Source organism: Danio rerio, chromosome 1 (genome assembly GCF_049306965.1).
Source record: "Danio rerio strain Tuebingen ecotype United States chromosome 1, GRCz12tu, whole genome shotgun sequence".
NCBI classification, from domain to species: Eukaryota; Metazoa; Chordata; class Actinopteri; order Cypriniformes; family Danionidae; genus Danio; species Danio rerio.
Window position 1 is genome coordinate 13,289,357 of NC_133176.1, and position 27,657 is coordinate 13,317,013.

General features: G+C 35.9%; 2 protein-coding genes across 6 annotated transcripts in view; one reads left to right on the forward strand and one right to left on the reverse strand.

Annotated features, from left to right (window-relative positions):
• Window positions 1-1,345: 1,345 nt before the first annotated feature.
• On the forward strand, window positions 1,346-17,328 carry snx8b (sorting nexin 8b). Of its 2 annotated transcripts, none has more exons than XM_009306530.4 (12): window positions 1,346-1,654; window positions 2,196-2,246; window positions 4,570-4,719; window positions 6,217-6,337; window positions 6,443-6,579; window positions 6,708-6,788; window positions 8,783-8,943; window positions 10,756-10,885; window positions 11,058-11,126; window positions 11,310-11,441; window positions 14,288-14,437; window positions 14,522-17,328. In XM_009306530.4, the coding sequence occupies exons 3-12, from the start codon at window positions 4,582-4,584 to the stop codon at window positions 14,657-14,659; spliced, it is 1,257 nt and encodes a 418-aa protein (XP_009304805.1). In that variant the 5' UTR covers window positions 1,346-1,654; window positions 2,196-2,246; window positions 4,570-4,581; the 3' UTR covers window positions 14,660-17,328. The 2 variants fall into 2 exon arrangements, with proteins under 2 accessions (XP_009304805.1, XP_021331668.1); XM_021475993.3 differs by having other exon boundaries at window positions 1,423-1,654; window positions 14,291-14,437; window positions 14,522-15,494.
• A 333-nt stretch (window positions 17,329-17,661) lies between these two features.
• The window catches only part of grk4 (G protein-coupled receptor kinase 4), a 66,278-nt gene continuing 56,282 nt past the window's right edge, over window positions 17,662-27,657 (reverse strand). Inside the window, 3 exon segments of one of the 4 annotated variants that reach the window (NM_001362619.1) lie at window positions 17,662-21,783; window positions 21,811-22,898; window positions 26,821-26,952. In NM_001362619.1, coding sequence (NP_001349548.1) covers window positions 22,833-22,898; window positions 26,821-26,952 — 198 coding nt within the window. In that variant the 3' untranslated portion in view covers window positions 17,662-21,783; window positions 21,811-22,832. 4 annotated transcript variants of the gene reach the window in all.

Genomic DNA, 27,657 nt, shown 5'->3' on the forward strand with positions numbered 1-27,657 from the left:
GCTTTGTGATGGCCACTCCAAAACATTCAGTCTGTTGTCCTCAAAGCACATTTTAACTAATTTGGCTGTATGATTAAGGTCATGCTCTGTTTGGAAGACCCATTTGTGGCCAAGTTTTAATTTCCTGGCTGATATCTTGAGATGTTGCTTCAGTATTTTTACATAATGTTTTTTCTTCATGATGCCATCTATGCTATGAAGTGGACCAGTCCCTCCTTCAGCAAAACAGCCCCACAACATGATGCTACCACCCAATACTTCACAGTTGGGATGGTGTTCCTAGGCTTGTAAGCTTTCCCTGTTGTCCTCCAAATGTAGCACTGGTCATTATGGCCAAACAGTTTAATAGTTCCATCAGACCACAGGACATGTCCCAAAAAAATATTATTTTTCCCAGAGTAATTTAGCACATTGTAATGTGACTTTTTTGTTGATTCTGGCTTGTTGATTTTTCCATGTTGTCACACAAGGAAGCAGTGTGTTTGAGGTTTTCCTTAAATACTATTCTACAGTTGTGCCTCCAATTAACTCAAATGTTGTCAATTAGCCAATCAGAAACCTCCAAAACCTTGACACCATCAACTGATCTTTTTCAGAGGCATAATAATCTTATTGTATGTAAACTTGACATTCAAGAAAAGTTATACAAATTTCTCAACACATATCTCTCTCTTTATTCTGCTATTAAGCATAACAGAAACAAATTTGATAATCCATACTTACCTAAAAGAGGAAAAATTTAGTCACATTAACATCTGCCCTTTTTTAAAAATTGTTATGTGCCTTTTTATACAGTGTATGTAAACTTCTGGTTTCAGCTGTATATGCATATAATGTTTCATACATTTCATAAATACATTTCCCCAATATATCAAAGTAGCTATGTGACATACTAATTTATCAAATTGTGATGATTTGATAGTCATTAAAATAATGTTATACAGAAACCGGAAGCGGTGAACAGCTGCAGCACTACAGGGGACATAATCCTCCACTGCTGCTATAATTTAATATTTAATGGTAACTGTGCAGGGAAAAAGCAGTGCTTATGACCTTGCGTTGGTCATTTAGCACAATCACATTACCCACACGTGATGATGGACATCTCATACTGTAGATGGATTTGCTTTAGGGATTACAAGAGTGTATTAAAAGCCACCTGTTAATATTGCTTTAATAATTTCCTTAAAACAATGTTCAGCTATGCTCTTCTTTTCCATCAATGAAACTGTAATGAACGTGTAAGTGTCCTGAATCACCCTCTCTTGCTTGTTTCTAGTCATCAAGCAGCTCTGTTGCAAAGCTTTTAAAGTCTGTACAAATACCCTAAATCTTGTGCAGAGCCATTCTCATTATTATAACACAGTTACATAAGCTTTAATTCCAGCTTGCCTTCCAAGGCTGTGATGTTTTTTTTTTAAAGAGGTCCTATCCTCTTAAGGTGATTAATGGTAATATGTGTTGAGGGATGCGAAGAGGGAGGGAAAGAGCAGTGATGGAGAGAGAGAGAGAGAGAGAGAGAGAGACTGTTATCTGATCTGTTAGTCTTTACAGCCGCAGTCAGATGTTGAGCGTGAAGAGATCAGATCGGGTCTAAACAAAGGTCCCTTGGGAATCACTGAGTGAAACGAACACTGAACACATTGGCAATCTGGTAAGCAGCGAAGAAACTTTACAATCTCAAGTCAGCTTGTGTGTTTGACGAATAGAGGAATTGTTTTATTTGTGCATTGTGTCTACATTAATCTAAAATATTACATTTATTTTTCCTTTTTTAGACATGTTTGTGACATGCTTGTTTTAATAGAGACACATTTTTAATCAAAAGTAGAAAATAAATGTACATGTATGTTTATATTTAAATTTATATATTTTAATGATGTTCAAAACAAATGATAAAACCTTTTTGGTGTATATATGTGTGTGTATACATATATATATATATATATATATATATATATATATATATATATATATATATATATATATATATATATATATATATATATATATATATATATATATATATAGGGACAAAAAAAGGCTGCATTATTAATAATGAAAATTAATTTAAAAATGTATTATATATTTGTATATATATATATATACAAAAAGACATATATAATAGACGGTTTTGTCATATAGCTAAATGTGAATTATAATATCAATTTTAAACCCTTTTTTACCCTCATCAGAGCACATCAACTTGAAGATCACCTGAGATCACCTATTGCTCCAGTGACAAGGTAACAAAACCTATTTTTACCAGCAGCTTACAACCCTACAGCATGTACTTACACACCGAGACGCGAGAGACGGACAGAACGTACTGATATTGTGTTTGCATTATATCTATATAGAATGAATGACAAATAGTACAACGTATGGTGATGAATAACAAAAGTTATTAATTAATGTGTACCTATAGGCGTATGCACATTAATATCAAATACCCCATAGATATTTACGTCAGAAATGTTCATTTTAAGCATCGCTTTTACATTTATATTTACATGTAGTCATTTAGCAGACGCTTTTATCCAAAGCGACTTTTGCTATCCGATGTGAAATAGGTCACTTTGTTCTGCTGAAGATTAAAAACGCTTCACTTAAACCATATTGGGGATGACTCTAAATCCATCACAATATTCTGCTGTATGTTTTTAGTAATTTGCTTGAGTGTTATATAATACAAATGGATATTGAATTTTTTTACTTAATCAGCCACTATTATTGAGAAATTCAAATCGTTCTGGTGTGGATAAATGTGAAGCAAAAGTAGCCATTTCAGTTAATGCCAGAATGGACATAAGTCTCTTATGCTCGCCATGCATTTATTAAATTAAAAATATAGTAAAAATATGCACATTATGAATTATTATTACTATTTAAAATATATATTTGCTATTTTAATATATTTTAAAATGACGTTAATTCTTGTGATGACATTTTCAGTGTCACATGATGCTTCAGACATCATAATCATCATGCTGATTTGGGGCTCAAGAAGTTTTTATTAATCATTTATCAATCTTTTATTGCTTATTAACGTATGTTTCAGTTAATGCATGCTTTATTGATGTGCGATTAATGTAAAGTTCAAAAGAGCAGAATTAGATTAAGGTATACACTCATCGGCTATTTGTTAGCTACCGGGTTGGACCCCCTTTTGCCTTCAGAACTGCCTTAATCCTTCTTGGCATAGATTCAACAAGGTACTGGAAATATTCCTCAGGTTTTGGTTCATATTGACATGATAGCATCACGCAATTACTGCAGATTTGTCGGCTGCACATCCATAATTCGAATCTCCAGTTTCACCACACCCCAAAGTTGCTCTATTGGATTAAGTTCTGCTGACTGTGGAAGCCATTTGAGTACAGTGAACTCATTGTCATGTTCAAGAAACCAGTCTGAGATGATTCACACTTTGACATGGTGCGTTATTCTGCTGGAAGTAGCCATCAGAAGATGGGTACTGTGGTCATAAAGGAACGGATATGGTCAGCAACAATACTTGGCTGCGACGTTGTCACAATGCTCAATTGGTACTAATGGGCCCAAAGTGTGCCAAGAAAATATCCCCCACACCATTACACCACCACCACCTGCCTGAACCGTTGAAATAAGGCAGCATGGATTCATGCTTTCATGTTGTTGATGCCAAATTCTGACCCTGCCATCCGTATTTTGCAGCAGAAATCTAGACTCATCAAATCAGGCAACGTTTTTCCAATCTTCTATTGTCCAATTTTGGTGAGCCTGTGTGAATTGTAGCCTCAGTTTCCTGTCCTTAGTTGACAGGAGTGGCACCCGGTGTGGTCTTCTGCTGCTGTAGCCCATCCAACTCAAGGTTGGACGTGTTGTGTGTTCACAGATGCTCTTCTGCAGACCTCAGTTGTAACGAGTGCTTATTTGAGTTACTGTTGCCTTTCTATCAGTCTGGCCATTCTCCTCTGACCTCTGGCATAAACAGAACTGCTGCTCACTGGATATTTTCTCTTTTTGTGACCATTCTCTGTTAACTCTAGAGATGGTTGTGTGTTAAAATCCTAGTAGATCATCAGTTTCTGAAATACTCAGACCAGCCCGTCTGGCACCAACAAGCATGCCATGTTCAAAGTCACTTAAATCACCTTAATTTCTTCCCTATTCTGATGCTCATTTTGAACTGCAGCAGATCGTCTTGAGCATGTCTACATGCCTAAATGCATTGAGTTGCTGCCATGTGATTGGCTGATTAGAAATTTGCATTAACGAGCAGTTGGACAGGTGTACCTAATAAAGTGGCTTGTGAGTGTAAATATTTGGAATCAATTTCCTGTTGATTTTGTTCATTTGATCGCATCCTTAATTTAACAAAACATGTTATTGTCTAAATAAAAACATCTGAATGGGAGTCTATTAATTGTAAAATTATGTAAACCAACTGCATACGCATATACAAAAAGACACATTTCTTACTATTAAAAATGCTAGGAATTTTCATTAACTTTTGTATTGACTCTCCTGAAAGTCATTGTATAATGTGCACACTTTTGACTGGACCTTTCGTCTGTTTGCTACCAGTGTTTGCTGAAGATGCATCTGGGTCAGCAAGGCCCTCTGATGGATGGGCTCTCCTTAAAAGAGCTGGGGGACAGTGTGCTGGTGGAAATCGAGCCCCGGAGGAAAGGCCTGCCCTTTCTCAAACATGTGGAGTATCGCATTGTTAGCAAGGTACACTCAATTTCATTTCTAATAACAAAAAGAGCTTTTTTAAAGCAATACTTTATTTCAGTGAGATGGACTGTTAGCACTGTCGCCTCACAGCAAGAAGGTCGCTGGTTCGACTCCCAGCTGGGTCAGATGGCATTTCTGTACTCCGGTTTCCCCCACTGTACAAAGACATATGGTATAGGTGAATTGAATAAGCTAAATTGGCTGTAGTGTATGTGTGCATGGGTGCTTCCCAGTACTGGGTTGCAGCTGGAAGGGTGTCCGCTGTGTAAAACATATGCTGGATAAGTTGGTGGTTCATTTCCTGATGAATAAAGGGACTATGCCAAAAGAAAATGAATGAATGAATGAAATACAAAAACTTTGCACTGACAGTAAAGTTGAGCAGAGACGAGTAAAGTTAATCACTATTATTCACATTTACTTATTTTAAGACACATCTAACCATAAACAATTGTTTAGCAACTTATTTTGTAACACCATAAAAATTAAAATTTCTTCTTGGGCACAGCATGGTCCTCAGTGCACTTTTTTAACCTCAGAGACTGCCAAATATCCGCTTTTTATTTGCTTTTAAAATGGCTTTTTGTGACTGTTACACTGAACGACCTCTAACAAACTGCATGAGCAGTACCTCTGGTCATTTTAATTTATACAGTCAAGCCCAAAATGATTCACAAGCCATTTCAGGCTTGACTGTATGAAATCTATTTCTAACTTTATGTTTGATCTTTTTACATGTTTGTTTGTGTAATAATGATGTAAGTAATAATAGTTTTGTAGTTTGTTTGTAGTAGTTAACATTATTTCAAACAAATTATGATGTTTTATTTTTTAAAAGATATTTAAAACCTTGAAGTATCTGTTTTATATAAAGTAATTTGATATTTAAAACCGTAATGTAGCTGTTTTATATGTGTATATAAAATAATCAGATACTTAAAATCTTAAATTAGCTGTTTTATATAAAGTAATTTGATATTTAAAACCTTGAAGTAGCTGTTTTTTATAAAGTAATTTGATATTTTAAACCTTAAAGTAGCTGTTTTATATGTGTATTTAAAGTAATTTGATATTTAAAACCTTAAAGTAGCTGTTTTATATAAAGTAATTTGATATTTAAAATCTTGAAGTAGCTGTTTATGGTAATTTGATATTTAAATCCGTAATGTAGCTGTTTTATATGTGTATATAAAGTAATCAGATACTTAAAATCTTGAATTAGCTATTTTATATAAAGTAATTTGATATTTAAAATTTTGAAGTAGCTGTTTTATATTCATTAATTCATTTTCTTTTCGGCTTAGCCCCTTTAGTAAACTGGGATCGACAACACTACCTACGGTGCACTGCGTCGCCTGCTGTTTTATATGTATAAAGTAATTTGATATTTAAAACCTTGAATTGGCTGTATAAAGTCATTTATTGAATTAATCTTTTTGGGGACACTAAAATAGACCATTTCTTGACCAACATATATGTGTACTTATTTGACAGTGTTTCCAGATCCCGGTTCAGCGCAGGTACAGTGATTTCGAGGTGTTTCACGGTTTGCTCCTGCAAAAGTTCATCTACAGGATGGTCCCACCTCTGCCGCCAAAGCGCATCCTTAAAGGCGGTGAGATTTGAACAAATTTCTCTCCAGTTGAGCTTGTTTTCTTAGGTCTTATTAGTTTTCAAACAACTAAATCCCCACCCCCTCTCTCTTCCTCCCAATTCTTAGTTTTGAACTCACTATCAGACAGAGAGTTTAATGACAGTCGCCGTCGTGGTTTACAGAGGTTCATGACCCTGGTGATTAGACATCCAGTCCTGGCCGGAGATCAGCTGGTCAACATTTTTCTGTCAGCCAGCAGTGCAGTAAGTCCTGTCAGCCAGCAGAGGGGGGACAGTAATCCAACTTTAGAGGACTAGTTTGTTTGCGTATGAATATTTGTTGAATATTAAAACAGGAGTTCATCATGTTACTTTCTATTTGTATGTTACAGGATGTCCAAAACAAACTGCGTGATTCATATAAAAAGACAGGTGATGAGTTTCTCATCTCCCAGATTGCTTTGCATGGCAAGGTGAGTAAAAGCATTTATTTTATGCTAAAAAATCATTAGGATGATATATTGTTCCATAAAGACACTTTCTAAATTAATTCCATCAAATATTATTTTAGTAGCTTAATATGCATCACTACACTGTAAAACCCAACAGTCAACTTTATCAAATGAAATGAGTGTAGTTAACTCAAAATTGACTGAAAGTTAATTCTGCATATTTGAAAAGAGTTTTGAACTCAGTGTTGAAGGTAATGAGTTAATGAAATTCCTCATTACTTCAACTTAAATTTAGCAAGTTCACATTTTTCATATAAATAATTTTTTAACTCAAATGGTTTGTAGCAATAGGTTTCCTCAAATGGTTTGACTTGCCTTAACGTATTGGGTTTCACAGTACACAGATGGTTTGAGTTCTCTTCATTTATCTGGATTTACTGTGCTCACGTTGCTTGGTTTACTAAAATGGATTAAGTTCACAGTACTCATTAGGATTAGTTTTTGAACTTAAATGGTTTGTTGCAATCGGTTCCCTTATATGGTTTGAATTATCTTAACTTTTTTGATTTTACTGTGTAAGAACTTAATCTGGAAAATTTTCTCATTTTGATAACTGAGATTCCTATTCATCCAAAATCCCGGACATACAGTTGAAGTCAGAATTATTAGCGCCCCTGTTTATTTTTTTTTCCCCAATTTCTGTTTAATGGAGGGAAGATTGTTTCAGCACATTTCTAAGCATAATAGTTTTAAAAACTTATTTCTAATAACTGATTTATTTAATCTTTGCCATGATGACATTAAGTAATATTTTACTAGGCAGGTTAGGGTAATTAGGCAAGTTATTCTATAACGATCGTTTGTTCTGTAGACTATCGGAAAAAAAAATTGCTTAAAGGGGCTAATAATTTAGCCCCAAAAATAGTTTTTAAAAAATTCAAAACTGCTTTTATTCTAGCGGAAATAAAACAAATAAGACTTTTTCTAGAAGATAAAATATTATCAGACATACTGTGAAAATTTCCTTGCTCTGTCAAACATCATTTGGGAAATATTTTTAAAAAAAAAATAATCAAAAGGGGGCTAATAACTGACTAATAACTAACTGACTTTAACTGTACATCACTGGAAAGCTTAGATAGATTTCGAATTATGTTAACATCTTAATTTCCAAAAATGTAGCTTTATGAGAGGTTTTGTTGTCCATGTCACATATCATTTGGAAAGAAAAAAACATGTTATTGAGACGTTGTGTATCACCACAGTACATTAGGCATAAATGTAAATTAGGAGAGTGAAATGTAAATGTAACCCGGCCAGTCCTACGCCACCCAACCCGCTTCATGCTGGTATCGAACTGGCGACCTTCCGCATGGGAGTCAGGTGCTCTCAAGGAGGCTAAAGACCATGACCTCAAGCGTCTGACGCTAGAGCACCTTTAGAGGTCAGAGGAGTGAGGTTTACCTGCACAGCACTTATAGCTAGCCTCTTCTACATAAAGTCAGAGTTATTAGCTCCCCTGTTTATTCTTTTTCTCAATTTCTGTTAAACGGAGAGATTAAACAGATTGATGGAAGATTTTTCAACATATTTCTAAACAGAATAGTTTTAATAACTGATTTTTAATAACTCATTTTGATATTTGCCATGATGACAGTAAATTATATTTGACTAGATATTTTAAAACACTTCTATAGCTTAAAGTGACATTTAAAGGCTTAACTAGGTTAATTAACTAGGCAGGTTAGAGTAATCAGGCAAGTTATTATATAACGATGGTTTGTTCTGTGGCCTATCGAAAAATATATAGCCTTAAAATGTTTTTTAAAAATTAAAACCTGCTTTTACTCTAGCCAAAATAAAAAACAAATAAGACTTTCTACAGAAGAAAAAATATGATCAGACATACTGTGAACATTTCTTTGCTTTGTTAAACATCATTTGGGAAATATTTTAAAAAGAAAAACAAATGAAACGGAGGGCTAATAACTCTCACTTCAACTGTGATTTTCAAGGTGTACCTGCCCGAGGACATCCAGAGCCAGGCGGCCGCCAACCGAGAGGTGATCGCCAGCATCCACAGCAGCTTCTACAAGCTCAGAGATGTGGCGGAGCGGATGGCGCAGCGCTCGCGGGAGAACTCCACAGACCTGCTCATGTTTGGGAAAGACCTGAGGTGAAAAACACTGCAGTCTGTAGATGTCATATTCATTATCTACAACAGTGTTTCTCAACCACATTCCTGGAGGTCCACCAACACTGCATGTTTTGGATGTCTCCTTTGTCTGTCACACTCATTACAGGTCTTTCGGTCTCTGCTAATGAGCTGATGATCTGAATCAGCTGTGTTTGGCTAAGGAGACATGGAAAATGGTGGTCCTCCAGAAACGTGGTTGAGAAACACTGATTTACATTAGAATTGCTTCTTGAGTCTCTAAGATAAACCTAAATTATGTTTCTAATCAAAAAGTTTTGAATAATAACACAAGTTATAGGACATTATCTAAAACAATACCTAATGTTTGTATGTGTAACATCTAAGTGATGTCACTTCCTCCGGCGGGAAATTCTGGAAGATATTGAGTCATGTCATTACTCTTTTATTACTTTTACATAATGTTTAGGATACACCAATAGCAGCCTTCAATAACTTATGTACTTGTGATGTTTCAGTAAATTCATTCATTTTTCTTCGGCTTAGTCCTTAGTATTAATCTGGGGTCACCACAGCTGAATGAACCGCCAACTTATACGGCATGTTTTACGCAGCGGATGCCCTTTAAGCTGCAACCCAGTACTAGGAAACACCCATACACACTCATTCACACACATACACTAAAGCCAATTTAGCTTATTCAATTCATAGCACATGGCTTTAGACTGTGGGGGAAACAGAGCACCTGGAGGAAACCCACATAAACACAGGGAGAACATGCGAACTCCACACAGAAATGCCTACTGACCCAGCCGGGGTTGTTTTAGTAAGTTTCTTATTTAAAAAATAAAATAATATGATGAAAACACATCAAATTCTGTTTTTAGACATGGCATGTGGCATCTTCTTTGAGGTTAGTATCTTGAGCTAAAGCACATAATGGTGGAAAATATCAAGTGTCTTATGTTTGAAAAAGTGTGACAGTATGTTTAATAAGTTACAAACCCTATCAAATTAAACATTTTGCATTATTTTACATTAATAAAAGTTAATTTAGTGTAAATTATTCATTTGTTGTATCTCATCCCAAAAGAAATTAATGGAAAATTCTTAAAATGTAACCACAATTCTGGAATGAGATTAGATATATATATTAGATAAATAAATAAATAAATAAATATATATATATATATATATATATATATATATATATATATATATATATATATATATATATATATATATATATATATATATATATATATATATATATGTGTGTGTGTGTGTGTGTGTGTGTGTGTGTAAAATTATAAAATTAAACAATAATATAACATAATCTAATTAGATTTAGTTGACTGAAAACATGATTTTTTTAATTAGCAAGATGAGTAGTGTGTACACTGTAAAAAGTCATTCTGTGGCCTTGAAGATTTCATTAATATCAATATGTGCACTTTATTTAACAAAATTATTTTCTTGATTTTGTTTTTAGGGCAGTTTTTGCTTTGAAATTATTTTTATGTGTCTGTAATAAAATCTAATCAGTTTTATTTTAAGAATTTAGCTTTTATTTTTTAATAATTTCAAAAAGAGAACATATTGATTAAATCCAACTTGATTGAAATGTGCAATTAAAAATTAGCCAGGGGGCGTTAAGTCAGGGGCAAATGTCAGTATGTCTAGCTGAGGAAATGCTGCCCTCGTTGGATACACGAGTGATGAGCGCCAGTCATGACCTATAGGTGGACATCTCCGAAATAATCAATGTCATCAATGCATCATTATTATGTTAAAACTGAAGTGTGATGAAGGTATTACTGGATTTATCTACAGTGAACTGGGTTCAGACACATCAGACCTGCCAGAGGACGCAATAGTGAGCAAAGCCTGGAAAACACAGAGGAAGTCACTAGTAGAGCTGTCAGGAGAGTTTGGTCTTCTCGCAGACAAAGCTGCACACCAGGTATTAAAACAGGAGCATTACTGCATTAATACAATCACAAACACCACTGCACATAGTCCGCAGATCACTGGAATAGTCTGACACCCACAATAATGTGACTGTCATTTCAGTTTCTGAGGGAATTCTGTTCTGGAAATTAAACTGACTATTTCAAACCCCTTTTCCACACCAGGGCACCAGAGAAGAAGATGAAGTGGTGGAGAAACTCAACCTTCTTCTTGAACAGCTGCAGTCATATAAAGTGAGCACTGTCTCTGATAATTAATGTTAAAGAGGCATATGCAAACTAACTATATAAGATGGAGTAACTTAGGAGTTCAGTCATACACTATTTTGGAGTACTGATGTTTTAAACTTTAACAATACAATATAAACAACATAGCAATGCTATTATATATATGTATTTATGTGTTTGTGTTTGTAGGACTTGTGTGATCGACATGATAGCGGTGTGTTATTAGAGCATCAGAGAGCGTTTGAAAAGCGCAGCGGGCCTGTGGGTACACATTTAAAGTACCAGAACAGCATTGAGCAGCCAGAGTCTCGACTCTCACAGGTAACAAATACTGTACACACACACTTAAGCAGACAAAGCTATACATACAGTTGAAGTCAGAATTATTAGCCCCCTGAATTATTAGCCACTGTTTAATTATTTTTTTTACCCAATTTCTGTTTAACGGAGAGATTTTTTTCAACACACTTATTGTATAAAAATATAACTCATTTCTAATAACTGATTTATTTAATCTTTGTCATGATGGCAGTAAATAATATTTGACTAGATACTTTTCAAATCACTTCTATACAGCTTAAAGTAACATTTAAAGGCGTAACTAGGTTAATTAAGTTAACTAGGCAGGTTAGGGTAATTAGGCAAGTTATTGTATAACGATGGTTTGTTCTGTAGACTATTGAAATAATATGTAGCTTAAACGGGGCTAATAACTTTGACCTTAAAATGGGTTTTAAAAAATAAAAAACTGCATTTATTTTAGTCGAAATAAAACAGTTTAGACTTTCTCCAAAATAAAAAATATTATCAGACATACTGTGAAAAATTCCTTGCTCTGTTAAACATAATTTAGGAAATACCTAAAAAAGAAAAACTAATTCAAAGGGGGGCTAATAATTCTGACTTCAACTGTAAGTGTAGACTAAAGGGGACCTATTATGCAAAAGTCACTTTTATAAGGGGTTTAAACACAGTTGTGTGTGAATATTACCAGCTTCTAATTATTAAAATGTATTCATTTAATTTTTTTATAATCACACTTTATAAAAGCAGACCGAAGAAACACTTTGATTGACATTCTCCGATTGTGTGTGTCAACAGTGGGCGAAAGCCCTGCCCATTAATAACCATCTCTCCCTCATTAGCATAGGATGATAGTCTTGTTTTTGAATGTGCTACTATGCTGACACATAGGCATTTGTAGCTCCGCCCTCTTTTAAAAAGAGCACAATCTCATTTGAATTTAAAGCAAAAGTCACCGAAATGGCATAATAAGCATCAAGGCCTTAAAGGGGCTGTTTCAGAGTTATAAAACTTTATTTGTTTTATATATTGAGCTAAAACTTCACATACACACTAAAAATCAAAGACTTATTTTACATTTTGTAAAAACCGGTATAATTGGTCCACTTTATATCTAAAAATTAAAAATATATCTTTGTTCTGACAGTCACTTTGTCAGATTATGTGACTTTGACTCATCAATAGGCCCACACAGAATCTATACCCACCGATTTTAAACCTATCATTCAGTCTATTTATCTATTCATTGCAAGTATTTAAGCTCAATAAAACTAATAACATTTTCTTTTAGTCAATGTATTATACAAAAGACACGTTGTTGTGCTTATCGAACAAGTGGTTGGATATTTTATGTGTTCAGATTTCAGCTCCTACACTTAAAATAATTGCGCATAAATCTGCAGATTTTTTTTTACTAACTTAAGCAACACAGAAATAGTAATATAAAATGTCTGGAGATTGTTTGGCCCTGCTCACCAATTCTTCTTGTATTGCCAGATTACATGTTGCTTCTTTAGCAGTGCATGATGTGGGGAACTAGTGTCTAACTTCAAGGTGCACTCAAGTTGCTGTAAAAGATGCCAAAAAAAGCAGGACACAATAGTCAAATTAAATGCAAATGCTTTTCAAATGATTACAAGTCATTCAATCCAGTGACTAAGAATGACTGGAAAGGTCATTAACAAGTCATGGAAATTTAAAGCATCTAAATAAGTATGGAACCCCTTATAAAACATGTAGATAAAAAAAATAAATAAAAGCCGGAATGGCAATATTTAAAATTCTTGTACCATATTAAACTTGAAGGTGAAAACTTTTATCCGATTATCATTAATCAAAAATGATCAAATAACCTTAAAGTAAATACATATTTAAGAAAAGCACATATACACTTAGATTCTAACAGCATTTTAATGAGCACAAGATTAAGCAACTGCTTATATGAAGCGTGCTTCACACATCCTGAAAAGGGAAGGCAAAATATTTTGAGTACCCCTTTATGGTTGGCTACAGGTCATAAACCCTGCCTTCTCCATTTTAAATACTCCCCTATAGTGGCTGCCTGTAGTATAGCTCATAAATCCCATTCTCTTCATATAAAACAATTAGACCATACCTGCCAACAATCCCGGTTTTCCAAGGAGTCTCCCATATTTTAGACCCATCATTTCTCCCAGAAAACTCATGTAATTTCACCCCGCTCCCGGTCCTCAGCTTTTTAGATTTTTGGTACAGTCTGTGACACCCTCGGAGCGCCATCCTTGGAATAGTATCCGATTGCATTGGCCATCCGAAACCCGGTCCATCGTACAGTAACTAACAAAACAGTACAGTGCAGTTACTAACCCGGTTTTCAACTGTGTTATTCAGAGACAAACACACGTTGCCACCGCACTCCCCTAAAATGTTGCCAGGTATGAATTGGACCACTGTTTCTTAATCATGTTACTGGAGGACCACCAGCACTGCATGTTTTGGATGTCTCCTTTATCTTTCACACCCATTTTAGATCTTTCAGTCTCTGCTAATGAGCCGATGATCTAAATCAGCTGTATTTGATTAAGGAGACTCAGAAAAAGTGCAGTGCTGGTGGTCCTCCAGGAACGTGGTTGAGAAACGCTAAATTACACAATGCCAAATTAGAATATTTTGTGCACCCCCTGGTGGATGGCAGTAATATAGCTCATAAACTTCATCCTCTCCATGTAAATAAATGGGACTCAAACATTTTGAGTGCCCCCTAATGGCTGTTTGCAGTATTAATCATAAATCCCTCCATGTAAACTATTGGGACGTGAGCTAAATCAAATTATATTTGAGGCTGCAGTATCTAGACGAAAATCTAACTATCTCTTTTCCTACAGCAGGAAAACACAATTATCACCATGGAGATGAGGAGCTATTTCTCCCTTTTGTGTCTGCATCAAGAAACCCAGCTGGTCTTCACTAATCTGCCCCTCGTAACTTCAATACTTGGCACATTTGTCAACTCGCAAATACAAGGCCACAAAGAGGTGCGTTTCAAACAAGTCTTTTGAGACTTCTGGTTATTCTAGTCGTCGAACGCTGTATTTTGATTGGTGTTTTTTATTTTTCAGATGGGTGATGTGTGGGGCGACCTTCATCCAAAACTGAAGGATCTTTTTCAAAGCGCTGATGAAGCCTCGTCTCGCTCCTCTTCTCAAACAAACTCCTCTGGAGGACAGAAGAGCTGTGCTGTAAATGGCTCCACATAACCTGGACAGTAAATGAGGGATAATCCCAGCCTTTTATCAAGACGTACCCAAGAACTCAGTGTACCGCTTAATGCCACGTGCTTTTCCTATCTTGCTGATAGTACTTTAACTCCTTTCTATATGGCTTTTCCAAAAAATGTAAATACAGAGAACACAGTGGTCCCAAAACATACACTCGAACACTCAAAGAGCACCCTTCAATTTAATTCCATGCGAAATATCAAAACTTTTTACACATTAATTCGGGTTAATATTTTAAAAAGCGATCACAGTCAAGCTGCTGAGCCTTTTATTTCAGTATGTTGATGTTCATGGACTTTGGGGCGGCATGGTCGCTCAGTGGATAGCACTGTTGCCTCACAGCATGAAGGTCGCTGGTTCGATTCCCGATTGGACCAGTTGGCATTTCTGAGGAGTTTACCATGTTCCTCCGTAGGTTTCCTCCGGGTGCTCTGGTTTCCCCCACAGTTCAAAGACATGCGCTATAGGTGAATTGGGTAAATGAAATCGGCTGTAGTGTAGTACTGGAATAGTTGGCGGTTCATTCCGCTGTGGCGATCCCTGATAAATAACGGACTAAGCTAAAGGAAAATGAATGAATGAACATGGACTTTCATGAACGTTTAATTGTAAAGTGTTCAAATATATTTTGAGGCCACTAAATTTTAAGATAACACAGAAAATATTTATTTTTAACATTTCCAGTGGAAAAAACACCATTTGAGTCTAACACAGTGTCTTTGTTTTGAACTTTTTCATTTAATTCCTTCTTGTTTACCTTTTCTTTTATTATACATGTTATGAATTCAAATAAATGATCCCAGATCTTCCACAACCTGTGCACGATTTGTACATATTTCTTAAGTTAACCCAAAAATAATATTGGATTTTGGTGGGAACGTACATTATATTCAATGATTATATGTGGTATCATTGAAATATAAGGCCACAATTTGAGGACGAGTGAAAAGGTTAATCAGAAATCTTGTTTGCAGAAATACTTTTTATGCAAGACAATGTTGACCAGTTGATTCTTCTGTCTTTTAAAATGATTTGTAGCATTCATATATATACTGTATACAAGACAAGATATTTTATACAAATGGCAGTGTGTTGATTAATAATTCCAGACGCCGTGTTTGACACAACACCTCACAGTTGGCATCCATTAAATGGCATGTTGGCACACGTAGTCATGCAACTTGCAGCTAGCTTTAAAAACTAAATAAAATATTTATATAAATAACTATTCATATTAAATATACAGTGCTCAACATAAAAGAGGACACCACTACAGGTTTCTCAAAAAAATATCAATTTCACTTTTAAACTAATCCCAGCATGCACACAATGTCGAAAGAAGTTAATATTAGGTTAGATTTAGGCTGTGACATCAGGTGAACAAAATTCAATGTCTATCCAGCGTCTAAGGACAATGTTATTTTGACGTCCAGTAACGACATTAAATGATGCTGATATTTGGTTGACAAGTGACCAAAATCCAACATTGAGCCAACATCTTAAATCAACATCATATTGACAGCAAATACTGACATTGATTCGTCAGGTATGGCAACCAACATCCAACATCTGATAGACGTCATAGTGGTAACGTCCACACAACGTCAAGCTGTAACATAATTAGACCTTATGTTGTTGATTTTAGGTTGCGTTGGAAAGTGACCAAAATCCAATGTGGAGTCAACATCTTGAATCAACATCATATTAACATCAAATACTAACATTTATTCATCAGGTATGGCAACCAAATCCAACGTCTGATTGAAGTTACAGTCGTAACGTTCACACAACATCAAGCTGTAACATCATTAGACGTTGATATTTGGTTGATTTTAGGTTGGACGCTGGACATTGACATCGGTCTGACGTTGAGTTCTGACATTAACCGACACTGGGGTACAACGTCAATCTGACGTCATGTTGACATCCTGTGCCTGCTGGAATATTATGTGTACAATAATATTTTGTGAAAATCTGTTTTAATGGTTTCACATACCAAATTCAAAACTGAAACAAAAAAACTTTTAGGATCATTGCGAAAGAATAAGTGCACCCCAATAAATGTGTTAACAGTATAAAGTTAATCAAGATTGCCAAAAAAAATTACAAATTAAATATTACCATTAATATTACATGTGTACAATTAAATGTGACTATTGTGTATAGTTTAATTTATTATAGTATTAAAAGTTTTAAAATTTAGTGTATTACTATTATCCTAGACTAGGGGTGTCCAAACTCCGTCCTGGAGGGCTGGTGTCCTGCATTTGCTCAAACTTCCTTCAAGACACTTGCCTGGAAGTTTTAATATACCTAGAAAGAGCTTGATTAGCTGGTTCAGGTGTGTTTAATTGTGGTTGGTACTAAAATATGCCAGACACTGGCCCTCCAAGACCGAGTTTGGGCACCCCTGTCCTGGACTCAAGGTGACCATACTTTTGTCAATAAATATGTGTGTCTGTCTGTATATATGTGTTTTTTAAACTTGTTTTGTAAAAATGCAGCAATATATATTGTCAATATTCACAGAAAAATGGATTTAAAAAGAAAAAAACTCTTTTCCAAGTGGGTTGCACTCATTTATGTTAAGCATTGTAAATTGTCTAAGAAAATGTACACAAAAAATAAGAGAACAACAGATCAAAATTCGTATAAAATTATTTGGCATTTCTACAACTGACCACTAGATTTATGTAGTTTCTAAGCCATTACATTACAGTCTCTAAACCAAAAACAGAGTGCCAAACAGCAACAGAAAGAGCTTTCTTTCAATGTCTGATTGAGTCACAAAGTCTAATCCATCTCATATTGAACACGGTTTTGAATAATAAATTATTTTTATTATATATAGAATATTTGAATCAAAGATGTGACCACAGAGAAGGGGGCAAACAGGATAAAAGGCAGTGTAATATATACAAGTTAAAACAAACGTCCTTGTGAGTTATAGAGAATAAAAAAAGTACATTATAATGGCCATATGTCAACTCATAACTTTATTGTCAACTAAAGTGAGTGCTCATCCTCTTGTAAAACCATGGACACAGTAGAACATGCACACATATGGGAATAACAGAAGAGGAGTTGTTTTCAGTTCACAGCTTTGCAAACGGGACCATAAAGATCCTCATAAAGACAAAAATGGGTGATGGAGGTAAAATAATGGTTCCTATTTGAGCTTTACTGTCAGTGCTGAAGCATGTTATAGCCCCGCCCCCGACTCACGCCATTGGTTGGGACTCTGATTTCGAAGGTGCGTTAGACAAAAGCATTTTTTAGATCAAAACTAATTTCCACTTCCTTCATTTAATTCAAATGTAATATTATGCAATTTCCGAATGATACATTTGACATTTGAATACCAACGCAATTCTAAATTCGTAACTTTTTGATGTAGTGGCTAATTTGTATTAATTGTACGATCTAATTCGTAAATTTTAATAAGATTCGATAATTCCACCCAATGACGGGTAGGGTTAGGGGTGGGGTTTGGGGCCACACCCACTTTTTAAAAATTGTACGTTTTCATACAAATTAAATTGTATGCATTTATACGAATTAGCCTCTTTTCTGACATGTAAAATAGTTCCTCGTGAGATCGAGCTGCTAATTCCCACCACTGAATGGAAGCAAAACTAATTTTCACTTCCTCCATTTAAATCAAATGTAATATTACCCAATTTATGAACAATACATTTGAGACTAATTCCAACACAATTCTCAATTCGTAACTTTTTGATGAAGTGGCTAATTCATATTAATTTGTACGATCTCATATGTACATTTTAATACGATTCACTAATTCCACCCAATGAGGAATAAGTTTTGGGTGGGGTTTGGGGCCACTCCTACTTTTAAAAAAATCTTATGTTTTCATGCAAATGAAACCGTACGAATTTGTACAAGTTAGCCACTTTTCTGATGACATGTAAAATAGTTTCTCGTAAGATCGAGATGCTAATTCCCATCACTAAATGGAAGCCTTCATTGCGATTAAAATATGCCACACAAATACATACAAAGCAAAATGTAAAATGTGCAAGTGTTTAACGAACAAACTGCACAGTCATTAATTACATCATATGATTATCGTTAAGGGATCGATCGATACTCCGTTTGGAATGTCGACCGAACACATGACACCTAAGGCAAAATCGACAGCTCGTTCAAGAGCAAATTCAAAGATGAAGCTTATTTCGTTGGTTTAAAGTTTCCTGATGGCACTAAATGTAACCATGAGAGTGGATATTAGCAAACAGTCAACAAAACGGAAAAAATAAATCATTTCAGATTAGCGGCCTGAAAACTACTGACACATAGCTAGAGTAATTAACATTTCCTTGTATCAACTCCAAAAACCGAACAACAGCCATGTTAATGGATAGTAAACATTTTATATGTTCAATCGTATGTGGGTTTTGAGTAAATATAGTGTAATATGCCATCATTCAGTCACTTATTTACGTACATGTCCATATTACTAGGTACTAGATATCGATTATCTGCCACTGAAAAAAAAAACTCATATTAGTCTATCGTTGAACAACATGCCTGGTTCCCTGTCGTTGATGCATCTGAAAGCTACGGTGACTACGTTAATTAACATACATATGTGTCTTGTTAATGCGTAACCAAAACTGGGATTAGTCACCCGATGCACAGAGATTATTGGTTTCATGCATTTCGTTAAAGCTGCATGAATTTAATGAAAGAACAATTTTACGACTAGTGCTGACGTTCACTTTTTCTGAAAGTATTTGCCTGTTCATTTTACCATAGGGATTAAAAAATATTTATTTTTTTGAGTAATAAAACTGTCTAATCATCTGAGGTGAATCACAACCTTACAAATCTGAGAAGAAGTACAAGACATACTGAACAGGTTAAATGAGAAAAAGAACTACAATCCCATAAAGCATTGCACAAAACATAATCAGATTAAAACGATTAAGAAATAAAAAATTGTTCAATTAAAGGTGTTTGTTTTATCCATATTTTAAGCTTTTTTGGAAAATATTTTGGGGTGCTTCATGGAAGTTTTTGGAGTTAAAGATCTCTTGACGTGCTATGTTAGCTGCAACTGTCTAATTGGTGGGTTTTCTGCACAGCATCATGGGTAATGTGGTTGTTGTGTCCCAATTCTACCATTAAAACGCTACAACTGTCTGATTGGTGGGTTTTCTGCAAAGCATCATGGGTAATGTGGCTGTTATGGCCAAATTCTACAATCAAAAATGCAGCAACTGTCTGATTGATGGATTTTCTGCACAGCATCATGGGTAATGTAGTTGTTATGGCCAAATTCTACTATCAAAAATGCTGTAAGTGCCTGATTGGTGGGTTTTGTGCACAGCATCATGGGTAATGTAGTTGTTATAGCCAAATTCTATAATAAAAAATGCTGCAACTGTCTGATTGGTGGGTTTTATGCACACAGCATGTTGGGTAATGTAGTTGTTATGGCCAGATTCTACAATCAAAAATGATCGTTAAAATAAAAAAGGTGATTTAATCTGAAGTTGCTTTGTTAGCAGCAACTGTCCGATTGGTAACTTTTCTGCACAGCATCATGGGTAATGTAGTTGTTTTGGCCAAATTCTACAATCAAAAACGCTGCAACGGTCTGATTGATAGGTTTTCTGCACAGCATCATGGGTATTGTAGTTATGGCGAAATTCTACAATTAAAATCGCTGCAACTGTCTGATTGGTGGCTTTAATGCACAGCATCATGGGTAATGTAGTTGTTATGGACCAATTCTACAATCAAAAAAGCTGCAACTGTCTGATTGGTGGCTTTTCTGCACAGCATCACGGGTAATGTTGTTGTTATGGCCCAATTCTACGATCAAAATTGACTATAATAAAGTGATATAATGTAAAGTTGCTTTGTCAGCTGCAACTGTCTGATTGGTGGGTTTTCTGCATAGCATCATGGGTAATGTTGTTGTTATGGCCAAATTCTAAAATGTAAAATGCTACAACTCTCTGATTGGTGGGTTTTCTGCACAGCATAATGTTTAATGTGGTTGTTATGGCCCAATTCTATGATCAAAAACACTGCAACAGTCTGATTGGTGAGTTTTCTGCACAGTATCATGGGTAAATTGGTTGCTTTTGCCAGATTCTACAATCAGAAACGCTGCAACTGTCTGATTGGTTGGTTTTCTGCACAGCATCATGGGTAATGTCGTTGTTATGGCCAAATTCTACAATCAAAAATGACTGTTGAAATAATAAAGTGATTTAATGTGAATAGACAAGTTCAGCAACAGCATATACAATCAAGAACCTCAGAGCTCACAACAAGACTGCAGTTATCAGTTTAAAAAAAAAAATTCCCTATGGAGAAAATGAATGACGTTACACTTCCACAACCCGCAAGTTACACATTGTTATTAGTCATTGGATTGGACCTATTAATCATCTGGTTGTTTTGAGGCTATTGGCACTAGCTATTGGCACACCCATTATCATTAACATATGTATGAACACTTTCCTTTTGTACAAAATCCAGACAGCTTGTCAATGAGGTCAACACACAGGTGGGGTTCAGAAGTCTGAGGACACACTGAAAATCTGGAGTTATATATTCAATTTAGCCCTAAAAATAAACATTTACAAAACAACAACAACAACATAGGCTCACTCTAAAAACATAGCCCTATATACATTTAAGAAGATCATGAATTATGTAGCCAGAGGTACATATGGCAGCATTTCGTCTTTAAAATGAAGGCTACAGGGTGGTCTTTTCTCGCTTTCCAGCTGACCGCTGACTTCCATGTAAACAGCGTTTCTACTGTTATCAGTTTGTCCAGCAGCTCGCCATGTATGTCGAGTCATGTATGACTTGAGACGCAGAGAGGAGTTGACCCCAACGACAGGGTTCGAATGGTTCCAGAAAGCGGGTAAGACAAAAACAGAAGCCAAAAAATAAAATGAAGTAAATAACGGTGAGAATGTGGAAAAATCTGAAAACATGGTAAAAATCAGGCAAGGGCTTTTCTTTTTTTGGATTGCTTTTTAAACTGTCGGTTGTGGTTAGCGAAGGCGGGTCAATCGGTGCTATTGGAAACACTATTGGTTGGGTTTAGGGAAGGAGGAGGGTGGGTCAGTCGGTCAGTCAGTCAGTTGACAGCAGCCTCTGGTGGATTTACGCAAGAACAGCAGGTTTAAATGGTACTTGCTAGAAAAAATTTAGATTTTAAAAAGCATACACAGCGGCCTCTGGGGAATTCGAAAAAAAAAAGCAAAAACGTAGCTCCAGGGATGTAATTAGTGCTCTCCAGAAATGTATACGGGGGTACATTTTCAGAATGAGCCTGGGTTGAAGAAAAAGGCATGTCAAATTTGACAAAAATTGGGGGGGAATGAGTGAAGGTGGCAATAAAGCATTAATATGTTTTAATACATCAACATTAGGCTAATTTTGAAATTATGAGTATATTTCCTAACAGTTTGAATCTCAAAATTAGCCACATATTGCTTAACAAAGGTGTTATTATTGCACGCAATTCATTTTCAGTCCAGATTTTTCTGAATATATATTTTGAAGCATTTTACTTGGTATTCTCAGACTTTTGAACCTCGTTTTTATATATCTAGGCTATATACAGTTTGTTTTTTTGTTTTTATTTGACCACAGCCACCCCTGCTTTTGATATTAGCATTCTGGTTGACCACTGTAAATGATATGATATGAATAGATCATTTGTACTGCTCCCTCTTTATGTGTGATTGATCTTACCCTGCTGTACAAAAGAAGCACGGTTTACTGTCCAGCCAAACGATCTAAGTTAACATACAAACAAAGGCAGTGCTAACAGAGCGTTAGCATTGGAAACAAAAGGTGAGTGTTTATATTGTGCTTAAAAAGAAATACACATTTCATATTCAGTACAGATGAAAAATAATAACAATAAAAACATTATATATGCATTCAAGTGGTATTTCTATGGCTTTTTGTACAATACAACCTTTAGTGAAAATATACATCTACACATAATTCAAGTACAAATGTACAAAATTCTTTAAACTCATACCCTTTTCTTTAATTATGATACAGTTTGATACAGTTCATAAATACAGTTGAACATTCATACGTTTAGCATTCTGATTGGCAGCTGATGGGAAGTGGGAGTGGTTTTAAGTCAAGATGGCTCCTCCTCCTTCTCCTCTTTCTCCTCCTCCTCACTGTTGGCACTCCCAAAACAAACCTGTACAGGACACAGTGACCATACATCAAATGAAGCAGGTACACCGCAAATATTAGGGTTTCTGATGTCTAAAGGTGTGGTAATGTTAACAGTATATACACTGTCAATACTGCACAGCTCACAGAGACGCTTTAAGACCAAACAGCTTTCTGTTGGGCAGTCTAACAAATTCACATGACCTTTTTAAAATCCACATATACAGTTGAAGGAGAAATTATTAATCATGCTGTGAAATTGTAAACATTTTTCAAATATTTCCCATGTAATATTTAATAGACGCAAGAACATTTCCACAGTATTAACTATAATCATTTTTCTTGTGAATTAAGTCTTATTTCTTTTAGTTTGACAGAAATAACAGTATATATACACATGTACAACTGCTCGTTAACACAAATTTCTAATCAGCCAATCACATGGCAGCAACTCGATGCATTTAGGCATGTAAACATGCTCAAGACGATCTGCTGCAGTTCTGGATGTTTCCCAGTGATAGGTTGCAGCTGGAAGCAATAGAGTCTGGCTGCACTTGCACCTCCAGGCTTGCAGGCTCGGACTTGCAAACTCAGGCAACCGCGCTTACTCTCAATTGACGTCACTTACAATCGCCACCTGTGGCTGCTTGCATGAAAGTCCTTTGGTAATTTAACTTAAGGGTGTCCCTGAGGCGGAAAAATCTCTGAGGTAACGGATTTCATCAAGATCGTTGCAGCAAACTTCTTATCTGTCACCCTTACTCAAGTGCCTTCTTTTTTAAGCGTTTCGCTGTGGTTTCTGGCAACATACGGCGACGGGCACCGCAGTTGCTATAGTTACGTAAACAGATCATAACGAACCACGAATGCTTGCCTTAAAACAGCTCTGCAGAAATGTTACACATCATCTGTGTCGCTTTCTTTCGTTAAGCGAGTCGAAACGTTCCCGTATCTCGACATTGTGTTTGGAGGACCTATAAAACTGGGCTGGGATCATGTAGAGACTGTCGAAGCTGCGCTGCAACTGGGATTTCATATGGATGCACTCCTGCGCAGACGTGTTTTCAAGAATAGTTATGAAGAATAGTTTCCCAAGTCGTTCAAGAATCATTGCTGTAAGTCTATAATGTGTTTCTGTTAGTTGTAATACTACCACTCCTTGAAATGTTTAAAATAAAAACTAAAATTCTAATTTGTCTGGTGTTTTTTTATTCATAACTGTGGAAGAATACCTTGTGTGTATATTTAGACTGATATTTAGTTGATATAAATAATAAGCTTTACTGGTATGAATGTTAATAGTAGCCTGCTTTGGTAAAATTACATCAAAGCATATAATCATATGATGAATATACTAACTGCTTTTCGGGGGGTTGGGGGGTCTGTCATGTTGTACAATGTAAGTAGACTACTTAGAATTATTTGACAACGCTGTCACTGGAAACTTACTTTTGGTTTATTTGTGTTGATTTCAAGTGACGTGACGGGTGCAGGTGTCGATTGTAAATTACGTCACTTGCATAGGAAGCGTGGCATTATTATATGCATATTTTTACGGTGTAATGTCTTGGCTGTGCATAAAAACATGACCGTTCCTTTCTTTTCATTCTGGCTAGCTTCACACGAGCTTGTGACGTGTCTCTGTAACCAATCAGCGTTCAGCTGTGCGTGTAGCTCCACCTTTTGGTACCCTTTCTCGTGTTTGTTACCCTTTCGAAAGGGTGCCGAAAAAGTGGTACGGTTCGGATCGTTACACCTTTTGACAGCGGAAACGTCTATAAAAGCGCACCGAGCCGAACCGTACTCATAATCATTTTTTGGGTTACCTGTCCCTTTAATTGATCGGTTGTTAGTTTGCTAGTCTCAGAGAAAACAGTCAAAGAATGAACTGGAAAGAGTAGTGCTGTACGTGGTAAACCACATAGATTCAAGCGTCTAGCCAACTAGTCATCAAGTCAAATAACCATCAGCTTTGAGCTTTGCATTACTTTGGTTAGGGTTAGTAAGCCTAAATTAAAGGGTTAGTTTTTAACAGTGTAATAGAGGTTTGTCCCTATCACCACACACATACGCACACACACACACATGTTTGTTTTTGTGGAAAGTGGGGACATTACATAGGTTTCCATTCATTTTATACTGTCCAAACTGTATATTATATTGCCCTCACCCCACCCTACCCCTAATCCCAACCATCACAGGAGACTGTGTCCAGCTTTACTCTCTGATTAAACTCATCCTGTGGAATTTATAAGCTTTTTGAGAAATGAGGACGTCACCAATGTCCTCATATTTTACCTTCTTTTTGTAATACCTGTGTCATACCCATGTCATTATACAGATTTGTGTCCTGACATGTCACAAAAACACAAACACATACACACACACACACACACACACAGTCACACATAGATACACACAGACACACAATTCATAGTCCAGGGCTTAAAATCAACAAAAATAAAATAAAAAAGAATTTATAATTTTCTGTTTAATTCATGTGGCATGGTGGCTCAGTGGTTAGCACTGTCACCTCACAGCAAAAAGGTCGCTGGTTTGATCCTCGGTTGGGCCAGTTGGCATTTCGGTATGGAGTTTGCATGTTCTCCCCCAAATTCACGTGGGTTTCCTCTGGGTGCTTCAGTTCAGTCCAAAGACATGTGCTATAGGTGAATTGAAGAAGCTAAATTGGCCAGTGTGTATGAGTGTGAATCTCAGAGTGTATGGGTGTTTCCCAGGAAAAAAAAGCATCCAAAAAACTGGAAGGGCACCCGCTGCATAAAAAAATATATGCTGGATAAGTTGAATTAATGAATGTTTAGAAATGTGTTGAAAAAATATTTTTTCCGGTAAACAGAAATTTGGGGGAAAAACACCCGTTTCTAATGTTATCAGTTAATTAAAAGGGCGTTATCAGTGGTTATCAGCCATTATCAGCTGATAGATATGGGCCAGTAGGGGCCTTCTTTGATAGACTAGACTTCAGATCCAGATCTGCTTTTACATTACAGTGATGGTTGGGTTTAAGGTAGGGGTAGACGTTAATAAATTAATGGGATATTTATTAATTCATATAAATAATTCTTGTTGATAGCTGATTAACCATGAATATGGATGATTACAGCCTTCTGAGCCTACCAGTTTGCGTAAACGGCCCCTACTGGCCCATATCTATCAGCTAATAATTACTGATAATGCCCATTCAATCGAGTGATAATATATGTATATATATATATATATATATATATATATATATATATATATATATATATATATATATATATGTATGTATGTATGTATGCTTAACAGAGGCCAGCTAGAGAAGTGCTATGCAGGTAAACCTCATCTAGCGAAAGACGCTAGAGGCATTGGTCTTTAGACTCCTTGTTAGAGCAACCGACTCTCATGCAAAAAATCGCCAGTTTGTACCCAGCTCAGACCAGGTTGGGTGCAGTAGGACTTGTGGTTTACACTTGGGGGGTCTTCCTGGATGGGAGTGAGGTTTAGGGGGGTTAGCATAAACGAGGCCAGCTAACAAACTTTGCAGGTAACTCTCACTCTTCTGACTTCTAAAGGTGCCCTAGCTATAGACGCTAGAGGCCATTGGTTTTTAGCCTCCTTGTTAGAGCAACCGACTCTCATGCAAAGAATCGCCGGTTCGATCCCAGCTCAGACCGGGTTGGGTGCAGTTGGACTGTTGGGTTACATATGTATATATAGTGCCACACTAATTACATGTAGTCAGCCCTGAAGTATGAACACTGGCAGACAGACTGAACTGAGACATCGTCTGGCCATTGAGAGACATTAAAGTTCATAAATGTTCGAAAAAGGTGAACTGGAAACAAAACCAAAGAGTTGGTGTTAGAAAAGTCTGTGCAGAAAGATCCAGAAGTACCTCAAGCCCCTCCCCCTCTGAGCACGGCGGGCGATGCACTACCACTTGCCTCTCGGTGAAATAAACGGTAGAAGAATCCTCGCTTCGGTGCTGGATTGGGTCTGTTCACATCCAGATCAGCACACAGCGCTCCGTCCATCTCGAACACGTTGATCTCCTTAAAACACTCCATCTCAATCATCTGAAACACACACACACACACACGGTTCACATCATGTTTGCATTATAAGTGTAGTCGATTTTGCATTTCTAATTTTTAAAAAAAATTCAAATCCTCAGCTGACACAGTTTTGAACACACTGTCACTTTAATATATACAAACATAGGTCACACTTTACAATAAGGCTTCATTAGTTAATGTATTTACAAGGGCTGCAAGATTTGGAGAAACAAATCTAATTGTGATTTATCTCATCAAAATTGAGATTGCGATTTAAAATGCGATTTACCATAATCTTATAAAAGAGCAACAGGTTTGATGTGGTGTATTTATTACATGTATGCATATATAAGTACACACATATATACATATTTATTCGATTTTTTGCATAAATATATATATGTACATGATACAAATTAAATATAAATTAAAAAAAACTATGCATGAAAAATTGTTTTGTTCAGATTTGTTTTATGTATGTGTGTGTATTACATGTATATATAATAAATATATAAAGTTCACACTCACATCTTATATCAAAACAAACTTTTATTTTGAATGTGATTAATCTTTGCCCAGTACTATTGTTAATATATCTGTGATCAAATAAATGCAGCCATTAAAAGCATAAGCATGTTTTTATTTATTTTTTTAATGAATTAACATTATGCATCTGCTGCATAAAACATATGCCAGAGTAGTTGGTGGTTCATTCTGTTGTGGTAA